At 45.7% G+C, this 24,909-nt stretch overlaps 3 protein-coding genes across 3 annotated transcripts in view; 2 read left to right on the forward strand and 1 right to left on the reverse strand.

Moving 5' to 3' along the window:
* aebp1b (AE binding protein 1b) overlaps positions 1 to 2,795 on the forward strand; it is a 42,580-nt gene extending 39,785 nt beyond the window's left edge. Inside the window, 1 exon segment of the mRNA XM_080765001.1 lies at positions 1,509 to 2,795. Coding sequence (XP_080621127.1) covers positions 1,509 to 1,904 — 396 coding nt within the window. The 3' untranslated portion in view covers positions 1,905 to 2,795.
* Positions 2,796 to 2,923: 128 nt separating this feature from the next.
* Positions 2,924 to 16,530, reverse strand: pold2 (polymerase (DNA directed), delta 2, regulatory subunit). The gene is made up of 11 exons (XM_080765000.1): positions 16,385 to 16,530; positions 13,359 to 13,601; positions 12,561 to 12,688; positions 11,779 to 11,902; positions 11,230 to 11,344; positions 8,432 to 8,630; positions 7,195 to 7,275; positions 6,423 to 6,580; positions 5,352 to 5,479; positions 3,931 to 4,032; positions 2,924 to 3,664 (listed from the first exon to the last, which is right to left on the reverse strand). The coding sequence occupies exons 2-11, from the start codon at positions 13,597 to 13,599 to the stop codon at positions 3,498 to 3,500; spliced, it is 1,443 nt and encodes a 480-aa protein (XP_080621126.1). The 5' UTR covers positions 13,600 to 13,601; positions 16,385 to 16,530; the 3' UTR covers positions 2,924 to 3,497.
* A 2,117-nt stretch (positions 16,531 to 18,647) lies between these two features.
* Positions 18,648 to 24,676, forward strand: nono (non-POU domain containing, octamer-binding). The gene is made up of 3 exons (XM_080765100.1): positions 18,648 to 18,955; positions 21,463 to 22,166; positions 23,683 to 24,676. Exons 1-3 carry the CDS (start codon positions 18,826 to 18,828, stop codon positions 24,277 to 24,279), a joined length of 1,431 nt encoding a protein of 476 aa, XP_080621226.1. The 5' UTR covers positions 18,648 to 18,825; the 3' UTR covers positions 24,280 to 24,676.
* The last annotated feature ends 233 nt before the right edge of the window (positions 24,677 to 24,909 follow it).

Consider the following 24,909-nt stretch of genomic DNA (forward strand, 5'->3'; position numbering starts at 1 on the left):
CAATTGTCTATGAGTAGCTGTCTGTCTGTCTATGAGTAGCTGTCTGCCTTCCTGCCTGTCCAATTGTCCATGAGTAGCTGTCTGTCTGTCTATGAGTAGCTGTCTGCCTTCCTGCCTGTCCAATTGTCCATGAGTAGCTGTCTGCCTGCCTGTCCAATTCTCCATGAGTAGCTGTCTGTCTGCCTGTCTATGAGTAGCTGTCTGACTGCCTGCCTGTCCAATTCTCCATGAGTAGCTGTCTGTCTGTCTGCCTGTCTATGAGTAGCTGTCTGCCTGCCTGCCAGCCAGCAAGTTGGTTAACAGAAAATAAATTGTTATGGCTGAGTAAAATAAAATACAATAAACACAATTTGCCTGAAAATAGATTACCCAGCTATGACCTTTTTCATGAAAAAAAATGAGTAGTGATATGGCTGACTGAGTAAAATAAAACAATCTACCTGAAAATAGATAGCTATAAGTGAAGAGCAATTTCCGCAATTACCATTTCCCAATTTCCGCAATTTCCATTTTCGCAATTTCCGCAATTTCCATTTCCACCATTTCCGCAATTAACATTTCCGCAATTTCCATTTCCGCAATTTCCATTTCCACCATTTCCGCAATTTCCGCAATTTCCATTTCTGCAATTTCCACAATTTCCATTTCCAACTATTAATGGCAGCTGGGTTTCATCATTCAAATAAAATAGAATTCTGTCCGTTTAGCTATAAAATTATGTCAGGGATACACAGTATATGTCTTTCATTTGCATTGCATCTCCCCCCCCCCCCCCCCCCAAGCTTTTATTTTCGTTCGAGTAATAGTACAACTCTAATAGTATTACTTATAATAATGTAATTAAAGATAACTTCATTCAGATTTATTTATTTTTATTTCATTTTCCAGATTTTTTTTTTCTTCTTTTTTTTAGATTTTCATTGGTGGGCCAGTCATAATGGTCCCGCGGGCCTGATGTGGCCCGCGGGCCTGAGGTTGAGTATCACTGACCTAGGCCCTCCTCCTCTCAATAACCACTCTGCCCACAGACCAGCGTTCCATACCTAGGCCCTCCTCTCAATAACCACTCTGCCCACAGACCAGCGTTCCATACCTATAGGCCCTCCTCCTCTCAATAACCACTCTGCCCACAGACCAGCGTTCCATACCTAGGCCCTCCTCCTCTCAATAACCACTCTGCCCACAGACCAGCGTTCCATACCTAGGCCCTCCTCCTCTCAATAACCACTCTGCCCACAGACCAGCGTTCCATACCTATAGGCCCTCCTCCTCTCAATAACCACTCTGCCCACAGACCAGCGTTCCATACCTAGGCCCTCCTCCTCTCAATAACCACTCTGCCCACAGACCAGCGTTCCATACCTATAGGCCCTCCTCCTCTCAATAACCACTCTGCCCACAGACCAGCGTTCCATACCTAGGCCCTCCTCCTCTCAATAACCACTCTGCCCACAGACCAGCGTTCCATACCTAGGCCCTCCTCCTCTCAATAACCACTCTGCCCACAGATCATGGCCCTGCACGGCAACAAGCCCATCCGCCTGGTGGGCTTCGACAACCACGGCAGAGCGCGCCAGTCCAACGTGGTCAACCGGCGCGTGCCGCTGAGCGGCGGGGGCGGGGGGGGGCAGGCCGCCGCCGCGGACCCTCTGGTGCGCCGCGAGCGTCTGCGGCGGCTCAAGGTGGCCCGCCTGCAGCGACTGAGGCAGCGGCAGCGGCTGATGCTACAGTCCACGACGACCACGCTGCCCCCCACCACCACCACGGCGGTGCCCACCACGCCGCAGACCACCACGTCCTGGTACGACTCGTGGGTCATCGGCGAGGGGCAGTCGTCGACCCCCGGCGGATTCACAGACTCCATCTTGGATTACAACTACGAGTACAAGATAGATGACTATTGAGAGGTTCACACTAAGCGTCAACGTGGTTCTCACTAGTGCAGCGGTTCTCAACCAGTGGTCCGGGGGACCACCGGTGGTCCTTGAGGGGGTTCCCAAGGTGGTCCCCCAGCTAAATGGAGAGTTGGTAACCAAAAATGGACCTTTGTAGATCTTGAAACGTTTCATTTTACGCTCTCAAGAGTTAAATTATTGTTAAACATCTGCATTACTTCATTTACAAGTACACAATTTAGAGAATGTAGAATAATTGTTTAATATATGTTCACGTTTGCCCGTTATCCCTCCGACGATAGCCTACAGCACGAATGGAATGGTCTTATGCAACGACGATAACGAAATATTCTACGCCTTTAGTCCGAGAGGCTAAATCTCATCACATGGTCCGTGAAAAGGGTTGAAAACCACTGCCCTAGTAGTGCACACATCCATGAAACTGCCTGGAATGTAAATTGTAAATTTTAAATGTTTAAATGTTTCCAAGCCAACACTGGGTTTACATTGTGTTGCCGTTGGGACAGGAACCTCATATCTCCAGATTTCACTTCGCTGATTTTCTTCGTCGCAAAAATACGTGGTACAATCGATGCTATTTGACAATTATTTTTAAGTGAAAGTATTGGATATACAAGGTTTCCACCCGACAGCGGCTGAATTAGAAATAAAAAAAACAATATTTTCTCCCAATTTTGACCAATCAAGAACACACACTTTTCCCCCATAAGAATTTATATTTACATTATTTTTTATTATGACAAGAAAGCCTTTGTACAGTATTAACAAACACAACATGGTCTATAGAACATTGGAGACGGATAACCAGTTTTGCTTTTAGAGTCAGCTGTTGGAAGATTGTTTTTTGGTTTTTTTTAATAAAAGGCTCATAAAACAAAACATGTCTTGTACTCATTGAAGTTGTAGTAAATGTGATATGACAGATATCACTCCTGTAAACCTCTTCAAAACACCAGAATACAAACATATGAACCACTTGAACCCCTATTCGGGGAATAGGAGATCTACGACTATGAGCTTGTAGATCCGCTACGTGTTTGGTGCACGATGAACAGACCGGTATGTGTTGGCAGGAACCCTTTTGGTGTTTTAAACATGTTATAATTTAGCTATTGAAAAATATCAGATCTACAAGCTCGGAGCTTGTAGGTCTATTTTTCAAAAGTCGTGAAAATGTGGCGCAAATCTTTGAATATACTGTATATTTCAGAGCGAACATTTTTAACTAAAATATTGGCTTCTGGGGGGTCCCTGGAACTATATATTTTGAGATGGGGGGGGTCCGTGGGCCCAATAGAGATAATTCTGGGGGTCCTTGACATGAAAAAGGTTGAGCACCGCTGACATCGAAACATGGGTTTTTTTCTGAAAAATGTTAGGATTTAGAAGCCTTTTTTTTTAATCGACCTCAGTCCAAAATGGGTTAAGAGCCGTTGACAAAGTATAATGGAACAGTAAGCGCCAGCTTGTGTAGTTTTCCGGCTAACGATGCGATCGACTGTGGTCCAGCTGACACTGAGGACTGTTTTTGGCATGTCGTTTACAACAGCGGTTCTCAAAGAGGGGGGTTTAACCCCTTCATCAGTGGCTGACGTTCATCTCGCCATCGTCGTTGTCATTATCGTCGGGGGAGAAAGCAGAGAAGCTGATTGGCTGGCATTGGAGCGTCCGCAGGTTGACCAGACAGGCGGTCTGAGTGCTGCAGAACTCTGGGACGGTCACCAGAAGAACCTCCTGTCCCTCTGGACCTGAGCGGGGGGACGGACGACAAAGACGCTCACTATTTTCACTGTGCAACCAAGTGTAACCCGGCAAAATAAACTGTAGATAGTTGACTAGTTGATTTAGTCGATTAGAACTGTAGACTACAACTTTTCACATGACTAAAAACCTAAATTAAATTGTATTCATAACTGAAACAAAATCAATGTATAGAGTATAAGTTAAGCACTAGGACGACACGGGGACAAGCAGGTAAAGTAACGTAACGGACATGCAAGGCATCGCCACTGACCTTGGACGGTTCTGCACTGAAGGGAAGGGGCGCTGCCGCTGAAGTACACATGAGGACACTCCTCTATGATGAAAGGGTCTTTCTGGTAGAACGGGTAACAACCTGACAGCACGCGCACACGCACACACACACACACACACACACACGGTCAACACAGTGACCGCCCATGACAAACAGCGCTCTGCGCTTGTAGATCAGCCACGTTTGGAAAAAGTGCCCTACCTTAAACTTAACTCATTTTGACCTGAGATCAGATTCTAAAAATGTCTTCTACATCCTGACAGTTTTCTGAAAAAGCTACGTTTCTATGTCAGTCGTTCTTCGATTAAAAGCTGCAAGCTCGCTATGAGCTTGCAGATCTGCTATTTTTGAATAGCTAAAGCATAACATAATGCCAACACCAAAAGGGGTTCCCGCCCCAAAATGGGTTAAACTTAACAGCATGCCCAAATGAGGGAAGACCAGGTTCAAAGAGAAAAGTCCTATGTGATTGCATTAAACAACGTTAATCTCACTTTGCCACTCACTTCATGCATGTGCATAATTATACCCTCTGTTGAATTCAAGTTCTATGCTCGGTGCATGTGCTTTTTACTCAGAGTGTCGGGGTGCCTGATGTCTCAGTTCTATGCTCGGTGCATGTGCTTTTTACCCAGAGTGTCGGGGGGCCAGATGTCTCAGTTCTATGCTCGGTGCATGTGGTTTTTACCCAGAGTCTCGGGGTGCCTGATGTCTCAGTTCTATGCTCGGTGCATGTGCTTTTTACCCAGAGTGTCGGGGGGCCAGATGTCTCAGTTCTATGCTCGGTGCATGTGGTTTTTACCCAGAGTCTCGGGGTGCCTGATGTCTCAGTTCTATGCTCGGCGAATGTGGTTTTTACCCAGAGTGTCGGGTGCCTGATATCTCAATTCTATGCTCGGCGAATGTGGTTTTTACCCAGAGTGTCGGGGGGCCAGATGTCTCAGTTCTATGCTCGGTGCATGTGCTTTTTACCCAGAGTGTCGGTGTGCGGTCGGTGGGCCAGATGTCTCAGTTCTATGCTCGGTGCATGTGGTTTTTACCCAGAGTGTCGGGGTGCCAGATGTCTCAGTTCTATGCTCGGTGCATGTGCTTTTTTACCCAGAGTGTCGGGTGCGGTCGGGGCCAGATGTCTCAGTTCTATGCTCGGTGCATGTGCTTTTTTACCCAGAGTGTCGGGTGCGGTCGGGGCCAGATGTCTCAGTTCTATGCTCGGTGCATGTGGTTTTTACCCAGAGTGTCGGTGGGCCAGATGTCTCAGTTCTATGCTCGGTGCATGTGGTTTTTACCCAGAGTGTCGGTGGGCCAGATGTCTCAGTTCTATGCTCGGTGCATGTGCTTTTTACCCAGAGTGTCGGGTGCCTGATGTCTCAGTTCTATGCTCGGTGCATGTGGTTTTTTACCCAGAGTGTCGGGTGCGGTCGGGGCCAGATGTCTCAGTCGCAGAGTGTCCTCCAGGATGTCCATGTGGTCGTCCTTGCTGCTGTACTTCTGGATGTCACTGATGTTCTGGCCCGACGTGCCCAAGAACCTGCAGCGGAAAAAACACCACCACATATGTGTGTGTGTGTGTGTGTGTGTGTGTGTGTGTGTGTGTGTGTGTGCGTGTGCGTGTGCATGCGTAATGTGGATAACCAGGGAAAACAGCCAGGCCCTATTCCTCACAGAATGAGGCTGGGGGGAGGTGATAGAGGGAGTATATCACCCTGTACAGGTATTGCAGCCAATGGGAGCCTGGTGGACATGGACGCACCTGCAGCCGGTAAGGCAATCACCAGAAGCTTTTAATTAAAGAGCCGACGGCCCAAGCTGTCTGGTGAGTCAGTTTGAACTAATGGAGGAGTGAGGAAGGAGGAATCACTCACTGTTCATGAGGAGGCTGGTATGAGAGAGATCTCTCAAGCCGACTGAACTCCACAAGGGAGAGCCTACAGCACTCTCCCCCAACTAAAGTAGTCACTATAGCTCTCTCTCTCTGCTCTGCCCACAGGACTGCATGTGAATAGAAGCCCCAGCCCCTGACAAGAGGAACCCTATGTTGACGTTTTGCCCCGTTTTCCACTTCCCCTAACACTTTAACAAAAGACAATTTAAGTTTTTGTTGAATCTGACACTGAGCCTCTTGTTTTATTGTGAATCTGTGCCTATTCTCCCCTGCGTTGCCACAGTAAGTAGACATCGCAAGGAACCATTCTCGATGTATTTACAATTACAAAAAGGCTCAGGTTGGGGTTAGAATGAAACCTTAGGACATTATGTTTAGAGATTTCGAGATAAGAGTTATGCCCGATTTGCACGCTGGAGACTTGCACCGGTAGCTCGCAGTGCGTTGCATGAGCTTGTAGAGCTGCTATTTTTAGGCTTTAGGTTAGGGTTAAAAAGAAAATGGAAAGAAAATAATATATATATATTGTTCATAAAACTGTCATCCGTGTGTGTGTGTGTGTGTGTGTGTGTGTGTGTGTGCGTCTCACCTCACTCCATCCATGCTGGCCTGGTAGGGGTTGGGCACCAGCTGCAGGGTGGGGTAGACGGAGGACAGGGGGAACATGCACCGGTGCAGGGGCTGCTGGGGGAGCGTGTAGTTGGTGGGGTCATGATGTCCTGGCATCACATCCACTGGGACAGAGCTCTGAGAGGGGACACACGGACACACACACACACACACACACGAGAGAAAGCTTTGGATTAACAATTAACCCACTAAGACCTGAGAACAGACTCTACAAATGTCTCTATAGAAAACCTATGTTTCTATAGCAGTGGTGCTCAAACTCTTTCATGTCAAGAACCCCTAGAATTATATGTACTAGCCCTTACCCGGCCGTTGTAAGATATTGCCCCTGCGCCCGGAGTGCGCTTTCGCATTTTTTATTCACTAATCAATTCATTATTAATTTATACGTTTTGTTAAGACCTCCATGTTATTATGGTCAATGCCTGTGTGAAAAGTGGGAGTGATTGGTGCAGGCGGTGAGGAGCTATGGCAGTCACAGTGACACGTGATTATAGTATAATTATAGTATGATTAGGCTGCCGACCTCAATCTCAAAATATTTTGTTCCCCCCCCCCCCCCCCCCCCCCTAGCCTGGTGTAACCACTCCCCCTGCTGGACAACATTTGCATTCTGCCAGAAGGGTGACTAAATTAATGGCTGAGAGAGAGAGAGAGAGAGAGAGAGAGAGAGAGAGAGAGAGAGAGAGAGAGAGAGAGAGAGAGAAGTTGAAGGAACGAAGGGGCCTCACCACCAGCTGCAGCAGCATCTCGTCAAGCAGACGCATGGCCTCAACACTGCCAGCTTGGGTCTTCTTGGTCAGGTACTTGGGCTGAAGACACACAAACAGCTATTCATTGGTCAGGTACTTGGGCTGAAGACACACAAACAGCTATTTATTGGTGGTCAGGTACTGAAACAGTTGAATGTGCTGGGCCTGAAGAGAAACAAAGTAGACAGCTGAACCAGTCCCGTATACACACTACTGTGTATCATTCATTATAAAGCAAAATATCTCGTGAAAACAATCTCATGGAAACGTTGGTGCTGCTCTATATACACGTAGCCAAGCAGTTGTAGAAATCAAAATAGGTTGAAGCTTTAAACCTTTTTTATTTTAGGACATTTCTGAGACCATTCATGTTAAGGGAAGATGCTTCTAATATATCTAAAAATGTATTCTATTGCTAGTTTAGAAGTTTGACCACTTCAAACCCGTTTTTAATCTTAATATAACTAATGACCGAAATTATGTGCTGTTTTCGGTGCGCGGCAAGCTTCCATAGAAGACATGCTGGTTTCTATTCGAATTACTGAAAACAGCGGTGGCGACTGCATGAGAACTTTAATAGACGCTCTCAGGTTGCGTTCAAACAAACAACTGAACTCGGTTATTACCGACCAGCTGGCCCTCCTCAGCGCAGCAGGTGGCTGGCGCTGTTTAATTACTGACTCCCAGCGGCGAATGTCGGATTAGATAAATTCTTCGGCTATACGCGTGTGCCGGAGACAGGGCGCTGTGCGTGTTGCGTTGGGACTGTGGCATCCTGAGCCTCGGCCTTTGTGTCATCTTTACAAAATCACAAGTTCCTTCGGACTGAAGTCATGGAATAAATGTGATTGTACATCGGCCTTTTTCACTATTTTGCATACGAGAGGTACAGTATAAGTAAGTATAAGTGTTTAACATGGCTGTTTATATATTTTACTATATTATTAATACTGCATGACCATAGGTGAAGGTAGGAATGAAGATTGCTCGGTAGACAGAGAGCTTTGCCTTCTGGCTCAACTCTCTTTTCGTCACAACAGTGCGGTACATCGACTGAAATACCGCCCCCTGCCGCTCCGATTCTCTCCTTCTCCGTCCTCCCCTCGAGAACCAAGACTCCCGAGATACTTAAAACTCCTTCACCTGGGGGGGCAATGCCTCATTCCCTCCCTGTATACTGTCCTGCATTGTCCAAAAGGAAAAAAAGGACACTCACCTTAGTGGTGGCCTCCTTGTCCTGGGTGTCTCGGCTCAGCAGGTTTCCAGCCAGTAGGACCCTGGAGATGGTTGCAGCTCCGCCCTGCTCGCCCTGACCGCCCAGCTGACCCGTCACCATGTCAACCAGGAGCTGAAGGCCCAGCATGCTGTCAGCGCGGGTACTGCCCAGACCCAGACCCGAGGCCAGCAACACAAACCTACACACACACACACACACACACACAATGCAACGTCACTACCAAGTAGGGCTGTGCACGATTACACATTTAAGGTGACGATTAATTGTCACACAAATAATTGCGATTAACGATTTAATTGTGTTCTTTTTGCATTGAACATTGGAATGTTACAATTTGTATTTATGTTGGCTTTGTAATCACTTTGTAATCACAAATCACAAATATAACTTAATTAAATATACAAAAGAAATAGGACACATTTAATAATAAAAAGAAAACTCTCCAAAAAAAAAGACGAAATACTAACGGAAATAGTTGATCTACAAGCTTGCAAGCGTCACAAAGTCAACTTTGTAGATCTGCTATGTCTGCTATTTTGGGAAGAAAAAAAAAAAAATTGTTAAATGTATGGACATGGACGATTATGCTAAATTAATTGTGATTATCTCAAATAATTCCATTAGGCGATATCCTGCACCCTCCCTCCCGCAATAAAGCATGTACAGTATGTACAGTATACAGCACCTGGAGCATGCGTCATTCGCTCTGGGTTAAGGTCATTCATTACACACTGGCGAATTGGCGACGAGATATATTCGTGTGAATAATTTGCATTTAAAAAAAAAAACAATTGAAGTCCATGCAAGCTTCCACGTCAGTGTGCGAATGTGCGAAAATGCGACCGTTTTCGCTCTTTATTTGTTCGCTCAGTCTGGTGTCATATTTTGCAGAGAGTCGCAGGCGAACTGCAACACGCAACATTTCGCATTTTCAGATCGCTTATTCGCATCGCGTCGCTAATTCGCCAGTGCGTAATGACCTTTAGGGTTGGAACGTCTATAGCGATTGGGAGTTATGCCAGATTTATACTCGGGTTTGCACGTCGGTGTCGCACATAGCCGATGTAAAGAGACTCACGGCGCGTCTCAGCGTGGCACATTGTGAGCTGGTAGATGGATGTACTATTTTTGGCTTAGGGTTAATGATGACACACACACACACACACACACACACACACACACACACACACACACACACACACACACACACACACACACACACACACACACACACACACACACACACACACACACACACACACACACACACACACACACACACACACACACACACACACACACACACACACACACACACACAAAACAAATTGTGTGGCATTCATAAAATGGGTTGACCCAAAATGTCGATATCCTCACAAGCCTAGCTCAGAGCTCTCGCCTTTGGACCACGAGTTCATGGGTCCGATCCCGGGGCACCACCAACTCAGTTGAATGAGTAGCACGGCTTGGGTGCAGCAAGTCGTGCGGGAAGTACTGGGAGCTGATGGTGGGCGTGGCGCTCCACCTCAGCAATCCATCTCTCCCAGGGGTCTATAGCGCATTGTAACGGGGACAGACTCCATCTCCCAGGGGTCTATAGCGCATTGTAACGGGGACAGACTCCATCTCCCAGGGGTCTGTAGCGCATTGTAACGGGGATAGACTCCATCTCCCAGGGGTCTATAGCAGCGCAGTGTAACGGGGATAGACTCCATCTCCCAGGGGTCTGTAGCGCATTGTAATGGGGACAGACTCCATCTCCCAGGGGTCTGTAGCGCATTGTAACGGGGACAGACTCCATCTCCCAGGGGTCTATAGCGCATTGTAACGGGGACAGACTCCATCTCCCAGGGGTCTAGCGCATTGTAACGGGGGTAGACTCCATCTCCCAGGGGTCTATAGCGCATTGTAACGGGGACAGACTCCATCTCCCAGGGGTCTATAGTGCATTGTAACGGGGACAGACTCCATCTCCCAGGGGTCTATAGCGCATTGTAACGGGGACAGACTCCATCTCCCAGGGGTCTGTAGTGCATTGTAACGGGGACAGACTCACGCGTGTTACCGGCTGATACCGACAATAAGCCACTCCCGACCTAATAATAATAATAATAATAATAAAACTTTATTTGTATAGCACCTTTCATGACATGAAATGCAGCTCAAAGTGCTTTACAGAGAAATGGAGGATAAAAGAAAAGCATGGCAACAACATTAAAAACAAGCAGTAATGCAGTGAGGACATGAATAACAAAAAATAAAAAAATAAAAGATCAATTAAAAGCAATGTTGTAGAAGTGGGTCTTGAGCTGAGCTTTAAAAATGTCTACAGAGGCTGCCTGACGAAGGTACAGTGGGAGCTTGTTCCATACCGACGGCCCGTAGAAGCAAAAAGCTGCTTCCCCGTGTTTTTTAGTTGCCATTTTTTTTGGCAAAGCGAGCAGGCCGGCAGTGGAAGACCTTAGGGGGCGGTTTGGGACATATTTAGGCAGGCAGTCATGTAGGTAGGAAGGTGCGAGACCATTGAGAGCTTTATAGACAAGTAAAAGAATTTTAAAATCAATCCTAAAAACAACCGGAAGCCAGTGCAGTGATGCCAAAACTGGAGTAATATGTTCTCTCATCTTAGTTCTAGTTAAAACTCTGGCTGCTGCATTTTGGACAAGTTGTAGTCTGTCAGTTGTTTTCTTAGGCAGTCCTGAAAAGAGTGCATTGCAGTGTGCATTGCATTGCAGACCTACTCCTTCAATAATGCAAACGTGTGTGTGTGTGTGTACCTGTCCTCTTTGAGAGCAGGTCTAGGACTCTGCACAGGCAGATCAGCGGTACAGTAATCCTCTACTGTAAACTTCCCATCATTCTTCTCTGCTCCGTATATGGCAATCACACTACCTGAGGGAGGGGGGTTTACAAATGAAAACTACATCTACCATCTACTTGCACCCAAACCCTTCTGGAATCAATTGGCATAACGGCCTCTACGCATGGCCTACTTGTGCGCAAGTAGAGTGCGCAAGTACTGCTTCTTGAAACTTACCTTAGTTACGTCACCATCAACAGCCAATAAGGGACCACCATTCGTACCCCGACATACATACATACCCAGCCGATCACCAAATGTACCTTAGTTACGTCATCAAGAATGGTGGTCCCTTATTGGTCGGTGGACAACACCGACATACATACATACATACATGCCCATTGGCCGGTGGACAACACAGACATGCATACGCAGCCGATCGCAGTACTTGTCAAGTAATGAAGATAAATGAGGCTTTAGTGCTGATCAAATGAAGCCCGACAGTGGATGCGAACGACAGACTCACCTGTGACACATTTGTGTTTGTCAATTTTGCCCTCCAACTTGATCCTCTGCAGCTCATCCTCCAGGATCAGCTCGTCTGTGTCGCTGGTGAACTTGGTGCGCGCGGGCTGGGGCAGCAGGTTATGCTGGAAACAACAGGTACATTACATAAACACCAGTTGTGTACTTGGTGTGACATACACATACATTGAATAGTAAACCAGTGGTGCGTGTGGGCTGGGGCAGGAGGTCATGCTGAACGCCAGACAGATACAGTACATACTAAACTGTATTCCAATCGGCAACAGCCCCTTTGTGGCCGTCTTATTCTCTTGGTTTGACACAACACCCCCTGTACATATCGTATACGTTTATATACTCTGTACTGGATCCAGAATAATTTAGCAACTCCGGTTGCTAAATTATTCTTCCTTCACTTTCTACACTCTTCCCCATTGCTCATAAGAGGTTTTACCCTCACTCGCTTTTCTTAATCTGTATTTAAAATACGAAACAAATGTTGAATATAGAGATAAGAGGTTTCTGCCCAACAGCGACGTTATCCCATTTTGGGCGGGAACCCCTTTTGGTGTAAGCACCATGTTATGCTTTAGCTATTGAAAAATAGCAGATCTACAGATACACGGCGCGCTCATAGCGCGCCACTCTTGTAGGTCTGCTATTTTTGAAAAATCGAAGAACGACTGACGTAGAAGACATTTTTAGAATCTGATCTCAGGTCAGAATGGGTTAAAGTTTCACAAATGACCTCAACGTATTTGGGGTTATTTCGCGACCTCTGACCTCCTCGCTGATCTCCTTCAGGATGGACGGCTGCAGCTCCATGTGCTTGAACAGAGTTCCCACAATGCAACACTGCTCCCCTGCCTGCAGATGCAGATCACACAGTTTCCTGATGCACACGTCCTCTCCTGCAAGACACGCACGTACATGCGCGCACACACACACACACACGCGCACGCACACACACACACAATGAAAATCAAATAACAGATTTATGTAAGTTTTTCCCCAGTTTTTCCCCAGTCCCACAGAGCCTATTCTGTCCATTACTTAACAAAAATAGCCCATCTACAATCTCACACTTTTATGTTTTTTTGATTATTAGTTTGATTAACCGTTGCACCCCGGCCAACCACAGATGTGAAGGGTCTTATTCTACACAGGCCGTGTGGTGCGCGAGTGTTTCGCTAGGAAGCAGAACAGAACGCAACCCATCTCTGCTAGGCCCTCTCCATTAAGGCTCCTTTTCCACCAAAATAACTTGGTTCTAAAACTAGTTCCGTTTTACATTCTTGTTTGGAACCTTGGTGCTTTCACGGAACAGGTGGCCATTTTCTGGTTCCAGTTCTGAACCAACTGGTTCAATTTTAGGCAGGCAAAAATAACTGAACCGGTTCAACCCCTGGTGGAAAAAAGGGCCAAAGAGCGTTTTGCTACAAAGCGGAACAGAACGCAACCCATCTCTGCTAGGCCCTCTCCCTAAAGAGCTCTTTGCTACAAAGCAGAACAGAACCCAACCCATCTCTGCTAGGCCCTCTCCCTAAAGAGCTCTTTGCTACAAAGCAGAACAGAACCCACCCCATTTCTGCTGGGCCCTCTCCGTGAGCAGAGGCCTCATCTGCATGAGTCTGGTGGCGTAGATGTGAGCGTACTGCCGGTTGAAGTTCCTCTCCCCGATGCGGTAGGCCTCGCAGCAGGGGGTGTAGGCCGGCAGCACCCTCTGGAACACCTCGGCAGCCTCGCGCTGCTGCTCGTCACCGTCCGGACGACACAACAGGGACGGACCCCCCTCCTTGTGGACACTTAGGTCTGAGAACATGACTGGGAGAGAGAGAGAGAGAGAGGGAGGGGACATCACACCGTTGGGGACAGTCTGTCTGAAAGCGCTTACTTATCTCCAAACTTAACTGACAAAATGAGAGTGAATGTATGCATTCAAGTAGCCCCTCTCGGAACCCCCTGGGTCAGCTCAATCTATCGTGCCGAACCCATGGGGTCCCTGTTCGGAAATGTGTTTTCTTATGCAAGTGATATAGAACGCAGACATAAATACCTTCGGAAACGTCGTTTCTGCGGCGTCTGAGTGATTCTCATCGTTTGAGTGATTCTGATTCTGAGAACTATAGGATACAACGGAAACCGCTGCGAATCTTCCTGTGCCGCGGAAGCCGTTAAGTATTTTTAATCTGTGTTTGACCGATTTGGAAGCTTTGATTCCTCTCTTCCTTGTTTGTTTATTGGCGGTACAATGGGATGTCAATAAACAAGGAAGGAAGAGAGGAATCAAAGCTTCCAAAATCGGTCCAACACAGATTAAAAATGCAGGGAAATTTGCAGCGGTTTCCGTTGCATCTTGTAGCTCTCAGAATCAGAATCACTCAAACGATCAGAATCACTCAAACGCCGCAGAAACGACGTTTCCGAAGGTATTCATGTTTATTTATGTTTGTGTACCAGGTAGCAGGTTAGCGATGGAACAGGACCCCATGGTATGGAGTCTAAAACAAAATCAGAAACTTCACCACTATTAGGTTCTGACTCGCGGGGCTAGCTTTCAAGTACTGTGTGTATTTATTTGAATGTTGTACTACTACTACTACTACTACTACTACTACTACTACTACTACTACTACTACTACTAATAATAATAGGCTAAATGTTTATATATAGCCTACATATATGAAAACAAAAATGTCAATGTAGTAAAACATCTTGTCAAATATATAATTATATCATTTAGCTATACAAGAAGAAATTCCTTTATGCCATGAACCCAGAAAGTAACTGAGAACCGTAGAAAAAAACATAATAATCATAATAATAATAATCTTTCCAGGGCTGCACGAGAACATGAAGTATGATTTCATTATTTAAGAAAGTTGTATTTTATTCTGGCGATAATAATAATCATGTAAAAGGTAGAGATGCTCCGATCAGGTTTTTTGGGGCCGATCACCGATCACTGGACGCAGTACCTGCCGATACCGATCACAGCGTTGTGAATTCACACATTGCAAAACTGCGAGTTTGGTGTCCTTTTCTGACACAGTAAACAAGGGATACTCAAATAGCTCATAATGTGGGCCACATTATGAAAATGGCAAGGGGCCAAAAGAATGTTGCTAAAATGACAACATTAATGTTACTTTTTTATTTACCTTATTTCCACATGACGTATGAAAAGACGAGTGCAATGTGCATTCTTTTATGGCTTGCTCATTTTCTCTCTTTTTAATAATTCTGTGCAATTAGCACATTCAACACAAACAACTGTTTCCATAAAACAAACTAACATAGGCTACTTCTCTATAAGCAGAATCATGAATAGGCCTATTTAATTCATGCAAAAGGACAAGAGAGAGAGCAATGTGTTTGTGGCTCAAACTTTGTCTGATATTATTTTAGAGCAGTGGTTCTCAAACATGTTCATGCCAAGAGCAAAGGATTCCCAATATTTTGTCAATCTACAAAAGTAATCCCAAAGTCGCTTATAAACAGATGTGGCAACACTGGCCAGAAACGACCAGTGTTGCTTCTTTTTGGCTTATTTTGTATAGACCTAGGTTGCTTGTTTCTGCCATAGAGTTATACTGGCAACACTTCTGGCTTCCAGGTTCTAGCTGGATATGCTGCGCCTCGTCGTCGCGTCTATGTGTCTGTGTCAGTCCCAGCTCCGTGACTGGGAGATGGGAGATACTAGTCTGGATAGAACTTTATGTTACAGTTAAATCCATATTATATTAGTACCACACAACTGAAAAGTGTCGCGACTGTGACCGCAAATTAGAAACTTGTGTGGCTATAACGAGGCACAGCTCAGACAGCTGTTTACAATGCGATGCTAAATTAACAGCGGGGGCATTGCTTTTGGTCTGGATGAAATTGCACAGGTTTCTCAATCGCTTTTTTGGACTGGAACGTAACGTACGACACGAGCAAAACTTTTGTGAAATGTAAATGGGAGGCAGTTACTCCACAGTCTCCACTGCAGTACAAGGGGTCTGGGAAGGGAGTCCATTGCAAGGGGGACTTTGATGACGTTAAACAGAAGCACGTTTGTCAACACTGCGTCACCCAGATATTTCATGGTGGTGGTGCTCTAGAGTAGGGTGCTCTCTGGCTGCTTTCTTTTCTCCTTTCTTTTCTTCCACCTCTGTCTCTCTCTCTCTCCAGCGCTGGCTATCTCCCGCCTACCTTTCTGAGAGTCACTTTTTCGCCACTGTTTTAATCGGGCATTTTGATCGGCAATTTTGATTGATTTTGAGAATCCGATCCGATCAGATACAGGCATGATCGGTCGCCGATCGATCGGAGCATCTCTAGTAAAAGGTGGTTTGTTTACCTCTTTATCAGCTACTGTACAGACAGTAGACAGGTAAGACAGCTACAGTATGAAAGCATAGTGCTTCATCATTTATTATGAATGTTATGAATATGTATGTGAAAAATAGATCTACAAGCTCGCGACGCGTTGTGAGCTTGTAGATCTGCCTATTTCGCCTTTCCTTTTTGTACTACATGCATGAAGGAGGTCGTTTTAATTTAAACCATTTGGACAACAGACGTAATGTTATATTATTAAACATTATGTTTAGACAACTCACCTGCTTAGAATGAACGGATGATGTGTTGGTCACTCTATGGTTGGTCAACAGGTTGAGTTATTATTAATATATTGTTATTATTAGACTCAGATTGCAATCCGCTCTCCTTCGCAGAGCATCCAGAGTAGACTAGTCTAGTCTCCCGCGAAATCGAGAAATCAGCACTGCAGCGTCGCACAAATAAAACGTCTGGTCGCGTTGAATTCGATTGGTGGGTGAGTATTTACCTAAGGTATTTACTGCCACCAAGTGGTTGACAAAGGTTACAACATGTAGTAGATCATCTTTCTTAGCTCAACCCCTGCATTCTTTGGGCATCCTAAACTGGCAAAATGGTCGAACGAACTACAGTACCAGAAGAACATTGCTTCCGTTATTTGGTCAACTGTCCTGTCTTTTGTGGTCATTAGTGTAATTGTGACCATTGATGGACGGATTTGATTGATTGATTGATTGATTTATTGATTGATCGATCGAATACTTTATTAACAGTTTGCTAAAAGTACAGAGGTAGCCTACAGTTATGAAATACTGATAAAAGGATAACACAAAAAGCCCTGTTCCCGGGTTCCATTTCCTTTGGCGAGCTAAAAGTCGTGTCTAGGACAGTTGCAACAGGTGCTCTTTTAGGGCGGTTTTGAAGAATGGTAGAGAATCCCACTTATTGATTTCTGTGTTGGTAGAGAACACATTTGGCATAATAGTAGCCTAGAATTAATGTATCACCCGCGCATGTGAAGGTCCCTCTGGTGTTGTGCCTTGAGAACCAGGCCCATGTGCTAATGAGATGGGGCATATAATTATATATGCTCTGGGGCCCCTGACTACCAGGGTGCAGGGGCCTTTGTCTACCAGGGGCCCTTGACTTGGCTACCAGGGGCCTTTGGACATGATGCTCAATGACAATGTAGTAAAATAAGTTATTATAGGTTAACACTGAAATATGCACTGTAGGCCCAGGATCAGCTTTGTCGTCAGACTCGTCACATCACAGGTGTACAGGTGTGTAGAAGAAGAAGGAGGTGGGTCCTCAGCCTACAGTACAAGGCTCCTCCTATGTGGCTATGTGCACTGTGACAGGAATCATGTAAACAAATCTAGTAGGCCTACAGGGTGTGGTGGAGCCAAAATTAATTTCTGTTTATTTAGTTTCGTTTTATTTAAATGAATGGTGTGGCCTTGTTAATAACAATGATGTCTTGTCAAAGATAATTGGCCCTCGGGGGCACCTGTGAGTCTTGTGTTTTGTCAATACATGTTATTCTATTTTTTTTAATCTTTTGGGGAAAACAGAAAACAGCAGGTTTTGTTTGTTTAAGAAACTAATGTATAGTCACATTGATCAGGTAATAATATAATCTACTGAATTGAACAAGGTGGACCCTCTAAACAAGTGTAGTGGCTTTATTGGGTCGTCCACTCATAGTTAAGAGTTTTTGTATTGAGTTGTGCTTGAAACTTACTGTAATTCTGAAAACTGTTAATAAATACGTCAATCAATCAATCAATCAATCAAACCGTTGTGCTTTACTTTATTTTCTACTGCATGAGATGGCTCTCCTGTTACACGCACAATTGCATAGGGCCTAAATGGCTTTTCTCTTCGCAGATGAGTGAGCATGGGACCGATGCTACCTAAATGGAAACAAGACCGCAAGGAGATTAGATTAGTTTGGACTAAATGTTTGACTGTACTCTAGCTGTTGCTGGGTTTTTTTGAGTGGTGCAACCACTCCAAGGAACAGCAATGTCCGTGTTCACCTATGTGTTCACCTATCATGTGTTCACCTGTGGCCATGAGCACCAGTATATATGACTATACCAGTATGTACCAGTATGGGCGCTGCCAGAAACGGAGAGAGAGATAGTATTAGTCAGCGGCGTCAACTCCGTGGGTGCTCAGGAACAGAAGCACCCACTCGCAAAATAATAAGCCAATAATAATAAGTTGCGGGGCGGGTGGGCACCTTAAAATATATAGGCTACTCTAAGGTGGGCACCCACTGTCGTTAGAGGAACCTTCCGCCACTGGTATTAGTGCTGCACTGTTGCCTGCTAATGAGAGAGAAAGAGAGAGAGAGAGAGAGAGGGGAGTTGCACCACTCAGTTCACACGGGTGTAATTTATTTATATATTTTTTACATCTGTAATATTCAATCAATCAAAAAGCCCTCCGGTCCAGTAGGCGGCGGTGCCGCGGCTCTCCGCTGCTTTTTTGGGGGGGGGGGTCCTGCCTCCACCAGCACGAGCGGCGGCCGCCATTTTCATTGTCTTTGTGTTTCGTAACAGCTCTGCAGAGAGACAGCACAACCTCTCTCCCTCTCGTTATCAAGGCGACACCAAAACGCTCCGCTTTGTGCTCGAACGTTAAAAAAAACACACACGTTTGCAACGAGAAAAGGAAGAAAAGCAAAAGAATCAACCAGAACAGCAACAGCAGCATGCATGGAAGCCGAGGCCCGCAGCAGAACCACGGCCCGCCGCACAGGGGGCCTCAAGGCCCGGCCGCCGAGGACAAGACGCCCGGGGGAGGAATGAACAACGGCCAGCCTCCCGCAGAACACGGCGGTGGTGAGTCCTGGTTAAATAACTATTATTATATCCCATTAAGAATAACTGCTCTTGAACACATTATATGACCTGAGCCCAGTTCTACAAAATGCATTCTAAATCAGTGGTTCTCACACTTGAACTGTTAATAAAATGTTCCAAAATAGCAGACGTAGGCTAGCCTACATAGCTTGTATATCTGCTATTGTTGAATAGCAAGCCAACGACGCTACACATTGTAGCCTACAATCATTCTGAAATAACACGCATGCTGTCCCGTAAATCAACGACACTAAAATATCCCTGTTTTCACCACGGCTGAAGTAAATTAACACTTGTTTTTGCAGTGCTTCCATACATGGAAGATGTATTGTCATGTTGTGCTGCTGCTGCTAAGTGCTAACATTTTGTCCCCCCCCCAGCCTCATGATATAATATGAAAACACCGGGTGGAAATGAATGGATACATTTATTTACAAAATGCATTGGTCTAATGTCGCGAAGGTAAAGAACCGATGCGACGTGCTGTGGCTTTGGGCCATTTGTGCTTTAAAACTAGGATAATATAATAGGGTACCGGGATTTTATTTTCACAATTTCTGAACTCTTGCTTTTAAGGTCCCGGTTTGGGTATTTGAAAATCAATGCGGTGAGGTCACCGTAGCTGAGCTGCATAACCTGAAACTAGAATGATCACCGTATAGGGTTTCATCCCAAATAAAAAACATTAAAAGATATATTTGTTTTTGAGTTCTTACAATTCCTTTGTTGAATGGGGTGTCGATTTGTATTGACTTAATGAATACGAGACTGCTCGCCCCTTTACCAACTCTCCCCCGCGAATTTTTTTAATTTAGTTAACAGTTAATTTAGTATTTCCCTCCCTCTCTGAAATCTGAAAGTATCTTGTATACAGATTTATTTGATTGCATAGTAGTCGATCTCTATACTCTGTACATCATCATGCTAGTATGCCCCGTGAATATACAGAGTGAACTTTACAATGATCAATTAATATGATAATGCCTTTTAAATAATCATTTGTTATTTACAGCTAGGTAGTAGAGTAGTGGGGCGAGATGGAAAAGGGGCGAGCGTACCTGTTACCAATTAAATATGTTAACAGTTCGCAAATAGTGCAGTGGTACGATTTTACAATGATCGTTAAAAGGATGACATTAAAAAAAAGCTTAAAAGTACTTTTTCCCATTGTGATCCTGTGTATTCAATTCACCAAGATTAGGCAGTCATTAGGTGTGCTAAAGGGGACCGTACCTATGTTCCCTCAGCCCTATGTTCCCTCGGGTCCGCGTCAATATGCCCACGGTCCGATCGACAACCTACCTCAAACCCTCACCCTAACCCTAACCTACCTAATGGTGGTAATTGTGTGAAAATAAGGTCAAATAAATTGTCAAATGTAACACAAATGGCAGATCTACAAGCACACAGCAGAGATCTCTAAATGGCAGATGTATCAATGGCTACTTGGCTTACGTTTTATGGATCTACAATCACAGATGTATCTTTTTTTACAGTACAATGTTACAGAACAGATCTATAATAATCACATGACAGATCTACAAGCCCACAGCTTGTACTTGTAGATGGTCTATTTTTTTTTAAATTAAGTCATTAAAGCGTCAAGTTTTTTGATTTCTTGAAATGGGCACCGTAGTTGAGCATAACCATAGATAGACTATGAACAGAACCAGAAACTGATTAGAACCAGAGGAGTACCCATGCTCGGCTGCCAGGCACACACTTACCAAGTGCAAAGTGAGAGTGAATGCCTTCCATCCGTCCTTCAACTGCTTATCCGTAGTTGGGTCGCAGGGGCAACAGCTCCAGCAGAGAGCTCCAGACTTCCCTCTCCAGAGCAACATTAGTAACTTCATCCTGGGGGATCCCGAGGTGATCCAAGGCCGTTTTGGAGATATAATACCTCCCATTTTGTCCTTGATCTGCCCGGCGGTCTCCTTCCAGTGGGATGTGCATCGAGGACTTCCCCAGGAAGTCGATCTTACTAGATGCCCGAACCCCCTAAATTGGCTCCTTTCCAAGCAAAGAAGCAGAGGGTCTACTCTGAGTCTCTCGTGTGACTGAACTTGTCACCCTAACGGTGCCAATTGGTCTACTCGGGCTTATGTAAACACCCAAGGCAGTTTTTAAGTTGCTTGATTCAGTATTTTGATATTAATTTGAGCTATATATATATATATATAAACAAATACGTGCACCGTTTATTTATGGAGCCATATTCTTTCCCTGATGCTTTCCATTTTCCAAGAAAAATATAAACACACGAGGGAGGTTATTTTAAAAAACCATTAGGTTTCTATAGGAAGGGGGCGGGGCAACTAAAATCAATGCCTGAGTAGATGATAAATTATATAATGTTTTGAAATTGAAATGTATCTTTAAAGGCGAGAAATAATTGACAGAAATCCACATTCCAAACCTTTTGTGGGCAGTTTATGATCATAACCAGAGACTATGAACATAACCATAAACTATGGCCACCACAGGTGACGTGAAAGAGGAGAAAGCCTTGACCCTGGACCTGCAGAGCTTCCGGAGGCCGGGCGAGAAGTTGTACACGCAGCGCAGCAGACTGTTTGTGGGAAACCTGCCGGCCGGCACCAGCGAGGACGACGTGGAGAAGCTGTTCTCGAAGTATGGCAAGCCCTCGGAGATCTTCATCAACAAGGACCGCGGTTTCGGCTTCATCCGCCTGGAGACGCGCATCCTGGCCGAGATCGCCCGGGCCGAGCTGGACGACACGCCGTTCCGCGGCCGGCAGGTCCGCGTGCGCTTCGCCACACACGGCGCCGCTCTGTCCGTCAAGAACCTGCCGGAGTTCGTCTCCAACGAGCTGCTGGAGGAGGCGTTTGGCGGCTTCGGTCAGATCGAGCGGGCCATTGTCATTGTGGACGACCGGGGCCGCCCCACGGGCAAGGGCATCGTGGAGTTCACGTCCAAGCCGGCCGCCCGGAAGGCTCTGGATAAGTGCGCCGACGGCGCCTTCCTGCTCACGGCCTTCCCCAGGCCCATCACCGTGGAGCCCATGGAGCAGCTGGACGACGAGGAGGGCCTGGCCGAGAAGACGGTCAACAAGAACCAGCAGTACCACAAGGAGCGCGAGCAGCTGCCCAGGTTCGCCCAGCCAGGCTCCTTCGAGTTCGAGTACGCCATGCGGTGGAAGGCCCTGATGGAGATGGAGAAGCAACAGGTATTTTAAACCCGTGATTCTTTATAAACCTTTTTATTTGAGGGACCCCCAATATCTCATAACTCGGGAGTGTAAAGTGGAACCAAATACGGCTCCATTTAGTCGCTCTTTAATTTACAGACTAAATATTTGGTTCCAAATTCTCAATAATTAAGCTTGAGACGTATGATTCCCCCCCCCCCCCCCCCCTCTTCATATAAATTACAAATGCACAAAAAAAAGACACTTCTTTATGTATGAGATGGTGGGCTTGAACATATGTAAAAACAAGAAATTACCACATAGTGATATTTGTCAGGTGAAAGAAGTGCTGTTTTTTTTATAGTAACGAACGCTCCTCTCAACCGGCCCGTCTCAATCATAACATTACGTTGCATAACATTGAGTGTCTCTAAAGATTTCTGTTACCTGCTTCCTGTTACCCGTTTCCTGAGTCATGTGACCTGAGTAACCAATACATGACAGCAGCGTGTGTGGCAGCCAATCAGGACTAGGTCCTCAGTATGACTCATGAATGACTATGACTACGTCTTCTACATTTCATGAGCTGTCACTAGTCAGCTGTTACTTTTCAGGATTCTAATTCAGAAACTTTGTCTTGTTTTGACCTTGTGGATCAGCTCCTTCTGATGCTGTTGTGTGACGGCGACGCTGTAGTACGCTCAAGTATAGGGTGTTAACCCATTCTGACCTGAGATCAGATTCATACGAGGTTTCCACTGGACACACACTGGTCTGATCAACCCATTCTGACCTGAGATCAGATTAAAAAAATGTCAGTCGTTCTTTCGATTTTTCAAAAATAGCAGACCTACAAGCTCGTAGCGCGCCACTCGGTGGCGCGCTATGAGCTTGTAGATCTGCTATTTTTCAATAGCTAAAGCACAACATGATGCTAACACCAACATGGGTTCCCGTTCAGAATGGGTTAATTTGGGTGCAGGCTTTAGTTCCGACATACTATTGATCCGAAACGTCAATCCTAACCTAACCCTAACCGCGAGCGCGGGAGCAGCGCATGTCGGACCATCGCTTTTTCGCATCGCATCGCCATGTCCCCCCGCTTCGGATCTTCGGTGTGTCGGAAAAGCGTGCGCACCCCGTTAATTTACCAAAAGTTATAGAATATGGAGAGATGAGCAGTTAATATAAATCCTGTGCGGATTTGTCATTTTGATTATATATATATATATATATATATATATATATATATATATATATATATATATATATATATATATACCGGTACACCTAAATAGATATCATTATAGTAATGTAACCTAAATAGATATCATTATAGTAATGTAATAGTACAAAATGTTGGATGGGATTGGGAACATGAGGAGGGTGGTTGCACCCTGTGCGTGTTTTTCGGAAAACTGTTGAAGAAACGCAGCAAAAAAATCCGAACAACGCGCTCTGTGTGCAGGGACCTTTAGGGTTATATATATATATATATATATATACATACATACGTACATATCATAACAATGTGCAATTCTAATTAATATTGCAGTATGAGATGGTGGACAGGAACATGAAGGAGGCGGCCGAGAAGCTGGAGCAGGAGATGGAGGCGGGCCGACACGAGCACCAGGTGATGCTGATGCGGCAGGACCTCCTGCGCCGGCAGGAGGAGCTCCGGCGCATGGAGGAGCTCCACAGCGCCGAGGTGAACAAGCGGAAGCAGGCGGAGCTCCGGCAGGAGGAGCTCCGGCGCCTGCGCGAGGAGGAGATGATGAAGCGGCAGGAGGAGATGATGAAGAGGCAGCAGCAGGAGCAGCAGCAGCAGCAAGGGGGCTTCCGGGGGAACTTCTCGGAGAACCGGGGGGATCCGGACATGAGGATGCACATGGGCGGCGGTGGCGGCGGCGGGATGCCCCCTAATATGAACAGGAACTCTCTGGGCGGCGGAGGTGGCGGTGGCGGCAACGCCGGCGGCGGCAACGCCGGCACGGCCAACATCGCTGCTGAGAATGCCCCTCTGATGCCCGGCGGGCCGGGGAACAACAACAACAACAACATGCCTGCTGTCGGGGGTGGCCAGCAGGGGGGCTTCAACAGGGGCCTCGCGGGCCAAGGTGATTATCCCAATAAGCAACGCAGATTTTAAATGGCCCTCCCCCAGCCTGGTTTTTGTTTCGTTTTTGTTTGTTTGTTTTTCTTATCTCCCCCCCCCCCCCCATTTCGGTTCATACTGTTCTGTTTTTAAAGTCCAAATGTTGAGTGTTACTTTTGAACTTGGATAAATGATGATGCATGAGAGGGTTTTTTTTGTTTATTTTTTATTTTTTACTTAAGTTCGTTTTGTACTTCTCTGGAAGAGACTTAAGTAGCATAACGGTGTCAGTTTTGGCAATGGCGGTGATTCATTTCTCCTACTGATGTCCTTTTTCATTGAGATGTTTTTAGTAAAGCAAATGTTTTTCTCTTCTGTTCATAAATTACATTATACTGTCACTTGTTCTTCAATAAATTCCTTATTCCCCAAGGAGACTTTTTTAAATATATTATTTGGTATCTATCAATCATTTGGTATCAATGTGTCTGGGTCTGTAGAGCTCTTGCCTTTGGACCACAAGTTCCTGGGTTCCGTCCCGACTCCGGGGCACCGGCAACTCGGCATACGAGTAGCACAGCTTGGGTGAAGCAAGTTGTGCGGTAAGTACTGGGAGCTGATGGTAGGTGTGGTGTTCCACCTGCTCAGCGTCCATCTCCTAGGTCTAGCACATTGTAACGGGAA

This window comes from Protomyctophum bolini (genome assembly GCF_963924005.1).
Source record: "Protomyctophum bolini genome assembly, chromosome: 6".
In the NCBI taxonomy this organism is placed as follows: Eukaryota; Metazoa; Chordata; class Actinopteri; order Myctophiformes; family Myctophidae; genus Protomyctophum; species Protomyctophum bolini.

Coding starts and splice junctions, on each gene's coding strand:
- nono (XM_080765100.1), top strand. CDS start 18,826: ATGCATGGAAGCCGAGGCCCGCAGCAGAACCACGGCCCGCCGCACAGG. Junction 18,956..21,462: donor TCCCGCAGAACACGGCGGTG/GTGAGTCCTGGT, acceptor TGGCCACCACAG/GTGACGTGAAAGAGGAGAAA. Junction 22,167..23,682: donor TGGAGATGGAGAAGCAACAG/GTATTTTAAACC, acceptor TTAATATTGCAG/TATGAGATGGTGGACAGGAA.
- pold2 (XM_080765000.1), bottom strand. CDS start 13,599: ATGTTCTCAGACCTAAGTGTCCACAAGGAGGGGGGTCCGTCCCTGTTG. Junction 12,689..13,358: donor GAGGGCCCAGCAGAAATGGG/GTGGGTTCTGTT, acceptor CGTGTCTTGCAG/GAGAGGACGTGTGCATCAGG. Junction 6,581..7,194: donor AGATGCTGCTGCAGCTGGTG/GTGAGGCCCCTT, acceptor GTCCCCTCTCAG/AGCTCTGTCCCAGTGGATGT.